At 36.9% G+C, this 10,712-nt stretch overlaps 1 protein-coding gene across 6 annotated transcripts in view; it reads right to left on the reverse strand.

The window, feature by feature from the left end:
* The window catches only part of WIZ (WIZ zinc finger), a 235,125-nt gene extending 226,172 nt beyond the window's left edge, over positions 1-8,953 (reverse strand). For 4 of the 6 annotated variants that reach the window (XM_053717948.1, XM_053717949.1, XM_053717950.1 and 1 more), the window contains exons 1-2: positions 8,839-8,936; positions 6,687-6,912 (exon numbers count right to left, since the gene is read on the reverse strand). In XM_053717948.1, coding sequence (XP_053573923.1) covers positions 6,687-6,912; positions 8,839-8,874 — 262 coding nt within the window. In that variant the 5' untranslated portion in view covers positions 8,875-8,936. Of the gene's footprint in view, positions 1-6,686; positions 7,044-8,838 lie in introns of all 6 variants that reach the window. The other 2 variants (XM_053717946.1, XM_053717947.1) reach the window with 2 other exon arrangements.
* Between the last annotated feature and the right edge of the window lie 1,759 nt (positions 8,954-10,712).

Genomic DNA, 10,712 nt, shown 5'->3' on the forward strand with positions numbered 1-10,712 from the left:
CAAAGCCTCTGCAAACTGCCCCCTTATTTCAGTTCTTTTGACAGACATCCATTTTAGCTAATCAGAGCTGGCTCACCTGAACTCCACGTGCATGAGCACAGTGTTATCTATATGACATACATGAACTAACACCCTCTAGTGGTGAACAACTGTCAAAATGCCCTGAGAGAAGAGGCAGCCTTCAAGGGCTTAGATATTAGCATATGTAACCTCCCAGGTTTAGCTTTCAACTAAGAATACCAAGAGAACAAAGCAAAATTGGTGATAAAAGTAAAATTGGAAAATTGTTTAAAATTACATTTGCTATCTGAATCATGAAAGTTTATTTTAGACTAGACTGCCCCTTTAAAATCCATTCTATCTTTACCATCTAACTCTTGTGTTCTTTCTATATCCTCTCTCTTATAACCTCTTTCCAGGAGTCCGACAAGTCATTAGCATGTTTCTCATAGGTGTCCTTACGAGAACAATTCCCCTTCACTCTTACAAACTGTCCTTTCAGGACTGAATTAAATACTCGTTTGGGATGACAGCTATGAGCGTGCACTAGGGTGTTGCCAGATATGGGTTTTCTAAAAACCTCTTGATCTACTCTTATCTTCATTACCTTCCAGGGTCACATCTAGATAGTTTACAGTCTTTTCTCCAAATTCATAAGTAAACTTAATTCCTGATAAAGACCATTTATAAACTATTTTGCTTCCTCACGGTTTCCATCCTAAATCAAAAATAAATCATCTATGTATCTCCTGCAGTATGTTGCGTCTTTTAAGGGGGCTCTATCTTCCAAAGATGTGGGACAGTTCCCACCAGCCCATACATTTTTTAATTTTTTGAATAAAAGCTATATTTTAACAATCTGTGGTGGGTGCGCTCCTCTACTTTCTCTTTTCTCATGAAACTGATTGGATACTGAGTGAGCAGGCCAACGTATCACAAACTCTTGCAGCACAAGCAACTCCCACTACCTTACAAGTGACCGGAGAATTAGTGATGTCACCCACCAGGAAAGGGGAACTGAAAGAAGGGAGTGGAGATGAGCTGGCATTTTGGTGTCTGCTACGGAGAAGCAGCACCTCTGTAAGAATCCCTAGAGGTAACAATCAGGCATCCGGGATAAGAGGTCAGTAAGTAAGACTCCAAGTTTACTCCCTGATGACCGGTTTAGCCCTTAAGCGGTGTGTATGTAACCGATTGGAAGCTGGGACATTCATAAACGGTGTAAGTTACAGAAGTGGGAGTTTTGGAATTGAATACTTTATTTTTTGGCATTCAGAGAATTGAAGATAGTGAGGCAGGTGCCAAATTTTGTTGAATGATATCTATCTATATCTTACACACACACACTGTACAAAAGATTTAGGCAGATGAGAAAAAAAATGCTGTAAAATAAGAATGCTTTCAAAAATAGAAATACTAATAGCTTTTATTTATCAGTTATCAAAATACATAGTGAGTGAACAGAAGAAAAATGTAAATCAAATCAATATTTGGTGTCACCACCCTTTGTCTTCAAAACAGCATCAATACTTCTAAGCACAAAATTTTTAAATGAACTCTGCGGGTAGGTTGTTCCAAATATTTTAAATAACTAACCACAGTTCTTCTTTGGATTTAGGCAGCCTCAGTTGCTTATGTCTCTGAATGTAATTTCAGACAGACTGAAGGATGTTGAGATCAGGGCTCTGTGGGAGCAATACCATAAACTTCCAAGACTCCTTGTTCTTCTTTACGCTAAAGATAGTTCTTTATGACTTTGGCTATATGTTTAGGGTCATTGTCATGCTGCAGAATACATCTGGGGCCCAGAGGCCTTCCTGATGGTATTGCATGATGGATAAATAACTGCTGTACTTCTCAGCATTAAGGAGACCATTAATTCTGACCAAATACCCAATATAATTTGCAGAAAAGCAGCCCAAAAAAAACTTATAAGGAGCCTCTGTACCATGCTTCATTGTTGCCTGCAGACACTTATTCTTGTACCTCTTTCCAGCAAATAAACTTCTGGACTCATAAGTCCAGAGTACCTGCCATTTTTCTGGACCCCAGTTCCTGTGTTTTTGTGCATAGTTGAGTCACTTGACCTTGTTTCCACGTCTGAAGTATGGCTTGTTTGCCGGCAAGTATGCACTGAAGACCCCCTTCTTACCCGACTTCTCTGGAAAGTAGATTGGTTTACCAGGGTCCCACTGGTTTCTGCCAATTTTGAACTGATGGCACTACTGGACATCTTCCGATTTTGAAGGGAAGTAAACATAAGTCTTATCTGTTGTACTAAGGTTCCTTGGCCAACCACTGCTTCTATGATCCTCAATGTTGTCATTTCTTTGTGCTTCTTCAGAAGAGCTTGAACAGCACATCTGGAAACCCCTGCCTGATTTGCTTGAAATTTCTGCCTGGGAGAGACCTTGCTGATGCAGTATAACCTTGTGTGTTCTTGCTGTGCTTATTTTGCCAGGGTTCAAGTGTTTTGACATTAAACTGTCTTCAGCAACCTACCGCGTTAGAGTTTAGCTGTTCCTCACCTAGTTTTATTCCTCCTACACAGTTGTTTTTCTTTCAGTTATTGATAGTGTTTCAACCTACACATTATTATTAGCACCTGTTTGGTATATTTTTTTTAACTATGCACTTTACTATATGCCTACGAAATCCCTGACTTTATACAAGTGTACCTAGAAAAATGGATGATGTTTTAAAGGCAAAGGGTGGTCACACCAAATATTGGTTTAAAAAAGTATTATCAAAAAATTGGAGGAGGATTGGACAAATGAGGTCGCGTTTGCATTGCACCTCACCTGTAATACCAGTGCACATCTCCAGAAATGTGGAACAGTGATGGGCCGAAAACTTGCCCCCTCCTACACCAATTTGTTCATGGGGTGGTGAGAGCCGACCCACATTTATGGAAGAGAGCACCCTTACAAGTCCCGAATTATAATATGCAAGAGATTTATAAATGGATTTCATTTTAGTATGGAAAGGAGATGAGAATTCGGTAAAAAAAATAAAAATTGAATAGTCTCAATAGTAATGATTTGAGTATCTCTAACCTATGAGTTTAATCTGAAATAAATAAAATTACCTAGATGTGACCATGCAGGTAGATATAAATGAAGACAACAATAATACAGTGATATCTGATAGTTACAGGAAACCTATATCAAGGAACACTATTACATGCTAGAAGCAATCACCCAAGGAGAGTTTTTAAGGCCATAGCCAAGGGATAATTTATACACCTACGTAGGAATTGTACGGATTTGACAATATAATTCACAGGCGAACTCATTGGCATTGAATTTAAAAGCCTTGAGGGTATCCTATAGGTCTTCTTGGGGAAACAAAAAGAACATTATATAAACACAATAAAAGTGTTGATAGTCTAAGATGGACTATTATAGAACAATTGACAATGGGGGAGAAAATAAGGGATCCTCAGAAGATGTTTTTTTGATTTTTAAAATGGGTACTCGAGTACCACAGGGGTTAAAATCGGAATTTGACCCGATTTATTTTTGGGAGTGAGGGACTCAAAACCAAAATTAGTAAAATATGTGGAAATAGCATACTAGGGACAAATGTTACATTGATATAATATTGATATTAAGCCACTCTAAGAAAATAAAAAATACAAAACAAAAAAGTAATAAAACGAATTATCAGATACTTCCCATGAGTAGCAGAATTAAATATAGAAGTGAATATGAAATAATGGATGAAATTTTGGAAATATAAAGATTATGTAACATTTCTTCATAAAACTTTATGTAATATCTTACTATTTACTATCAAGTGGTTGAAGTAAAAGTAAAAATAAAATCAGATCATGTTCTCCCTATTCCACCTTAAGAGAATAACAACACCCATTATTGTAAGCTTATTTTGATTTTAACCAAAGTTTAAGCGTTTTTCATAATAGAATCAGTATCAAGGCAAAATAGGTAGCTATGTGTTCAGCATACACTGAAACATGTTAGCGGATTTTGCCTGATGCTATATATGACGGATCGTCTGTATTGAAGCTTTTAACTTTGTGCAATAAAGTTTTTTTTTGTTTTTTGGCACTATATCGTTGTGGAGCACGGTTTGTTTTTTTTAACTGTACCTCACCTGTAATACAAGCACACATTTGCGTGCGCTGGTATTACAAAGTGGAGCGCAAATATTGGTTTAGCGAAAGCGATATTTTGCACTCCACTTAATCTGGCCCTTAATGTTTTAGTTTTACCACAATTATACATGAATAGGAATAATATGTTTTTTGTTTGTTTTTTTAAAACCACTTGTGCAGCCAATGGGCAATGTGGAATTTAACCAGGTACATAACTCAGATTGTCTAACAGCTGCACAATCTGAGTTGTATGATCTCTTGAACATAGTAGTAATTTGAAGAAAAAAAAACCCACACACATTAAAGGGACAGGAACACACAAACATTTCAGTCATGATTCGTATAGAACATATGATTCTAAATAACTTTCAAATTTACTTCTATTATCAAATATGCTTCATTGTCTTGTTATCGTTTGCTGAAGGAACAGAATTGCACTACTAGCAGCTAGCTGAACAATTTAGCCAAATGTATGCAGGCACCAAGCTTCCACTAGTGTAGTATATGTGCGTATTAATTTTCAACAATGGATACCAAGAGAACAAAACACATTTGAAAATAGAAGGGATTTTAAAAGTGTCTTAAAATTGCATACTCCGATTCTTGCAAGTTTAATTTTGACTTTTCTATACGTTTAACTGCATTCAAAAGCGATTACACTTGTGAGATTGTCGTCCATCTAATCTATGTCTTGAGCTATCCTTACTCTTGGCAAATTCAGTAGCAGTTACATTTTATAACGGCATCACACCGAGAATTAAGCATTTTCTCCAGATTACACAAAAGTGAAATATATTTACTTATGTTCTCCCTGTGCATGTGACTTCTGTAAAGTGATTGATAATAAATAAAAATAATTTGATCCCTATTTCACTTTTCAATTCAGAGAATTCTGCATACAACGTTATGGGGCCGATTTATCAAATGAAAGGTGGTCGAATCATGTCCGCCCAACATCGCTAAATGCCGACACCATACGCTTCGTAACTTAAGTTTCCGGCGAGCCGGAAACTTCGGGGGTAGATTGCAGGATCCGCTACTTGGTAAATCTATCCCTATAAATGAAGAAGAAGTTGTGTTTTTTTAATACACAGCGATATCCGTTTGAATGCCCATAAAAGTAAATTATCTTGATAAAGTAGTCAGTCATCTGTATATTTAAAAAAAAAAAAAAAAAAAAAAGATACATCTGCCTGATCTGGGCATTGTTTAAAACTAGACAAACTAAAGCAGGATTCAGTAACATGAGGCACTAGATTGCAATGATTAGAAATTACATTCTGGCTCTCGATAACACAAATAGATATTCTGATCTGATAGATTATCAGAGAAAAATTAGTTTTCAATTACATCACTGTGGAGTGGTGGTTGTATAGTCTTAGGGTCTGATGATCAAAAACTGACCAGCACAAAAAGAAATCACACAATCTTTGGAGGCTTAGCATTATATTGCAATGTAGGTGCCTCTCATTCATATTCAGAATTCTGCATAGCTAGATAAAACATCTCTCAATCTAAAATTTGCGTATCTAAAAATTCTTTAAAAAAAAACTCACAAAACTGATGATACTTCTTAGATAATCTCACCAGATCAGAGAGCTTTAGATCATAGGGCCTTTAGAGAGCAATAGTCGCAGTCAACTGCGGAAAACCGCAGCCTTCTTCTTTAGGAGACATTCTATCCCCCAAGCTGTCTTAACTCTATGATCAAGCTTGTAATGTTGTAGTGCACCTCAACTTGATGAGCTGTTTAAAGATGCAGCCACCACTATGAGACCATAGTTAACCAAGTCGCTATAAATCAGTCCGCTGAAGTCAAAATTAAAAGATAGACAAACGTAGGCTCTAACGGATACAGCAAGGAACGGTTTGTAAAAGTGTGTGTAAAGATTGGGGGTGAAACAGGCTGGGATCTTTGAAGCAAAATATGTTTTGCACTGCCACGTGTCTCCTGCACTATCATCCTTTCATGTCATAATCTATAAAGCTATTTAGAACTCATTTCATCTTCTCTAGTGCTGTCTTCCTGCTTCCATTAACTATGCCAGTACTCTCCAGTCTGTGTTATTGGAAGGCACTGTATAAAACGAAAGTCCACAGTACACCAGGAAAGGAGTAAGCGGGGGAATTCAACAACATGTATTTATCTTGTTGTATATTACTGGAAGCATGTGGTTAATCACGGTCTACAAACCCTAACTTTAGCTGCATTACTGTGTGTGTGCTCATCTTTGTGTATATACTGTATGTATTCAGAAAATGAATAAAAAGATGTTGCTGTGAGGACTCATATGTTTACCTAATATCAAAAACTTTCTTGCTGTGTACATGATGTAAAAGCTACTATCTCAAAGGAAAACTAAGGACAATGAACCACTTAATAATTTTAAATTGATATAGCTAAGGATAGAGCTTACTCCCTCTAATATTTTGTTATGGGAGAGATTATTGTGCTGTCAAAATTATAAGATGGAAATAATACAATAACTTATTGAGTTAATATGTAACTGAAGGTTAAAAAAACTGCAACACTAAAGATCAAGCAATGTTATGCTTTAACATTACTCACCTTGTCTGCTCTCATCTCTAGGTCCCATGCGTGATAAAGAAGTAATGACACTGTTCTCTTGAAAAGTCCTCTCTCTTGAAACCCCTTCACCCACAAGGACAATCTCAACACCCCCAGGGCAAGAGATCGGGGCACATGCCTCACCATGGCTCAAGGATGAAAGTTGGTATGGCAGACCTTCCACATCTTCACGACCACCAATGTAAGAGGTATGGGCCGCCTCCTCCTCCATCAGGATAAGATTAGCGTGAAAAAGATGGGAACAGATAATAGAGGAAATGAAAATGAGATGGTGGAGTCACTTGGGTTGTCTCTCTCAACCTAGAAACAATATCTGGATCAAAATGATGGAAAGGGCTATATATATAAAAATAGAAGAGAAAAGGTAAAAGAGAGATAGAAGGAACAGGAGATGGGCATAATGTAAGAGGAGTAAGGTGGAGAAAAAGGAAGAATAAAAAGAAAAAAAAAGAAAAAGAAAAAAAATAATTAAAAATTCACCAAAATACAATTGCAGTAATTTTCCTTACATTGTTCGGATTATGTTTTTCTATATTGTCTAGACTTTCACACATAAAACCTCCTTTGGGGAGGTAAGGATAGAGAGATAGAGACAGACACACATACAGTATATACATGGTTTAAAATCCAAGCTCTAAGCTACTCGCCAGCCCAAAATGTTACTCGCCACTTTTGATCCCAACCACTAGCCGCCAACACCTCACCCACTAACCCAACCCCACTTTGCATATGTATAGCCAATGTGAAACATCTTATTGTTCAGTATTTTTTTAATATTGATTTTGTTTTATACCATAAATTAAATTATGCTACATACAGTAATAAATTAACTAAAATAAGTCCATGGCAGTTAGCAACATCAACGAGGCTTCTGGAGAAGACAACAGCTAAACAGAAAAAGGAAGTTATTGAACTGAGAGAAAGCAGAGAGTGTTGACATTAATATGAGGTCATAGCAGACCTGGAAAAATTGTTTTATAATTATCATCTCATCTATCTTTCTCCACTGCCTCCTCTGTTCAATCTCTCTTTTTACCTGTTCCCTTCTCTCTCAGGCCATATGTTCTCTTTACTCTCTTTTTCCTCTCTCATATCTCTTCACTCTTTCTTTTTTTTTTCTCTCTCTACTCCTTAACGCTAATCTATTTCTCCACTTTTTCCTCTCCAATCTCTCTCTCTGCCACTGTTTACCCTCTCAGAAGTAACAGTCTAAGCACTAAAGGTGTCCCTATAGGCTTATAGGAATATCATATCTTTGCCCTTTCATGGAAATATAATATCCCTTTAGATATTTGTAGCAGGTAGCCCAACATTCACTCACTAACTTTCACTCGCCACTGTTAAATTTCAACTTGACAATGGCACACACATACACACGGATATATAGTGCAATACCAAACTTCCAATAGTAACTAAAACAAAGATCCTTGAAAATAATTAATAAATGGAAAGAGAGCTAGATCCTTACACTTAAAATGTGTGTGTATATGTATATATATATATATATATATATATATATATATATATATATATATATATATATATATACACACACACACACAACACAAAGAGATCACAGATCTGACTAGGTCAATATCTTCGTATGTATGTCTCTGTATGCATGTATGTATATTTACATGTACACACAAGCATATACAAGTAAATGTGTAAAATAAGTGATGGCAATTAGTCATGGAAAGTACAGTGTTAGAAAACTGATTAAAGCTCTATATCAAAACATTTAAACAGATTTCCCCCCCTTTTACTAGGCATAGAAATTAGGTTCAAGAAATGTGAGCTACCTGGATGCGTCCACCTCCCATTATCACACATGCACATAGCACTTTGCAATGACACACAGGTTTGTGTTCGCTGTCATATTTACAAACACCCCCATACCCCCTTTATAAAATACACACACCCTCACATGAAATATAAACTCTCTCCAATACACTGCCCTGTGTACGTGCAAATACAGATATCACTGACACGTATAAATATATAAACTAAAGCCTGCCTCTTACAAATACACACACATAATAACGTATCTGCCTCTTCCCCCGACAGGTGTTGAAATTATTAGGTAATCTCTATCTAAGGTTCCTCCCATTACTTTTCCCCAACATCTCACCCCGTCGGTAGGAGACGGGTCTCTCTGTTGGTGCATGGCTCCTTTAAGAGCGGCTCCGGTACAAGTCGATCCGTCCGAAGACAGGAGACAAGAATGGGAGGGGGTGAAAGATACAGACAAGGCGCATACCAATGACGTCACGAGTAATAGTCACATATACGCGCCATATTGGATGAGGCAAATCTTGGGCATGGGCAATGGCAAGTGATGCAGCACGATGGCTGAGCGATAAGTGCTACTGGCATTAATTTGTTTATTTTCCAGAAGTCAGCAAAGGCGTAAACGTGACTTTATAACCCCTGAACAACAGTTTCCTTTACATGTTGTAAAGTTTGCTCACGGTGTATTATCTCATTAGATTTGTTTAACATTGCGTTTTGAGTGTTATTTACAACATTGTTTCTGCAGTTTCAACTAAACTAATATGCGAACGAGTGGTGTCATTTAGTAGTGTGTTTAGAGTAAAATATAAGATTATTATTCTGAATTATTTTCTGTACCATACAGCATTATTTTACTTCAAAAATCAAATGAAGGCTATTAACAATACTGCCGTGTTTGTACGTCCATGATTCACAATGTTCACGCAGCACAGCAACTCACTGCATGCTTGCACTGTTAAGGGGATTGGCAGTTAGCACACACAACCACTCAGACTTTAAAGGGACAACTTCCGCATAAGGGTCAGAGCAGATCAAACTTTTAAAGGAACAGACACGCACAACATTCACAGATTTAATGTGGTAAACTTTGAATGTTTTAAAATCAGGTCTGGAATCTAAGCAATTTTTTACAGTGACTTTGATCACTTCTAATGAAGATGCACTGTAACTTACTTTTTAATCTAACTGTGGCATTCTAATTCTCCGTGCTCCATCCGCCCACTTCAAAACTCATTTTTTTTGTGAGCTAATGGTTTGAACTGTCCTCCAATCGGCACTCTAGCCTTACGGCACTTTTATTGTAGCTAAGTAGTACAAACTGGAAGGTTTCTAACATGTCCTCTCTTCCTCCTTTTCCCTAAGCCAGCGATGAGCAACTTCCTAATGCATACGGCCACAGCAAAATATATTAGAAGCTTTAAGGGGAACATTTAATTGTTATTTGTAAGAAAACACAAATAATGTTTCATAACCATTTCCAAATGTTTAGTTCCGCTTATTCCTGGGGCCAAAAAAAAAAAGAGCGCATAGGGCAACCCCTGCTCTGAGGTAAACATATTTAGGTAATAAATTTAGACTATTTTAAGTAAAAAAATTTAGTAGCTCTTCTTTGAACAGATTCCAGTTTATTTATATCATGGATATATGGCCTCTAGAACTGTACACAATACTCAAGCGGGAGTTTAAAGGGGCATTATCCCCTTAAGGACTGGGCATTTCAGACAAAAACTTCCCCAAAAGACCAGAGCATTTTTGCCATCACTACATTTAAACAGAATTAGAGCCTCTTATTTTTATATTTACTTATCAAAACTATGTATGTTTTTTTTTTTTGTATTATTATTATCGGTTATTTGTAGAGCGCCAACAGATTCCGCAGCGCTATTAACAACCCAAAGTATTGATCTAGGCCCATTTTTGTATATTTCGTGCCACCATTTCAACGCCAAATGCTATAAAAAAGAAAAAAACGTTAACTTTTTCACAAACTTTAGGTTTCTCACTAAAATAATTTACAAACAACTTGTGCAATCATGGCACAAATGGTTGTAAAAACTTCTCTGGGATCCCCTTTGTTCAGAAATAGCAGACATATATGGCTTTGCCATTGCTTTTTGGTAATTAGAAGGCCGCCAATTGAAGCTGCGCTCGGCACTTTTATTATTCCCAGCAGTGAAGGAGTTAATTAGGTAGATTGTAAGGTTAATTTTA

Source organism: Bombina bombina, chromosome 6, assembly GCF_027579735.1.
Source record: "Bombina bombina isolate aBomBom1 chromosome 6, aBomBom1.pri, whole genome shotgun sequence".
Lineage (NCBI taxonomy): Eukaryota > Metazoa > Chordata > Amphibia > Anura > Bombinatoridae > Bombina > Bombina bombina.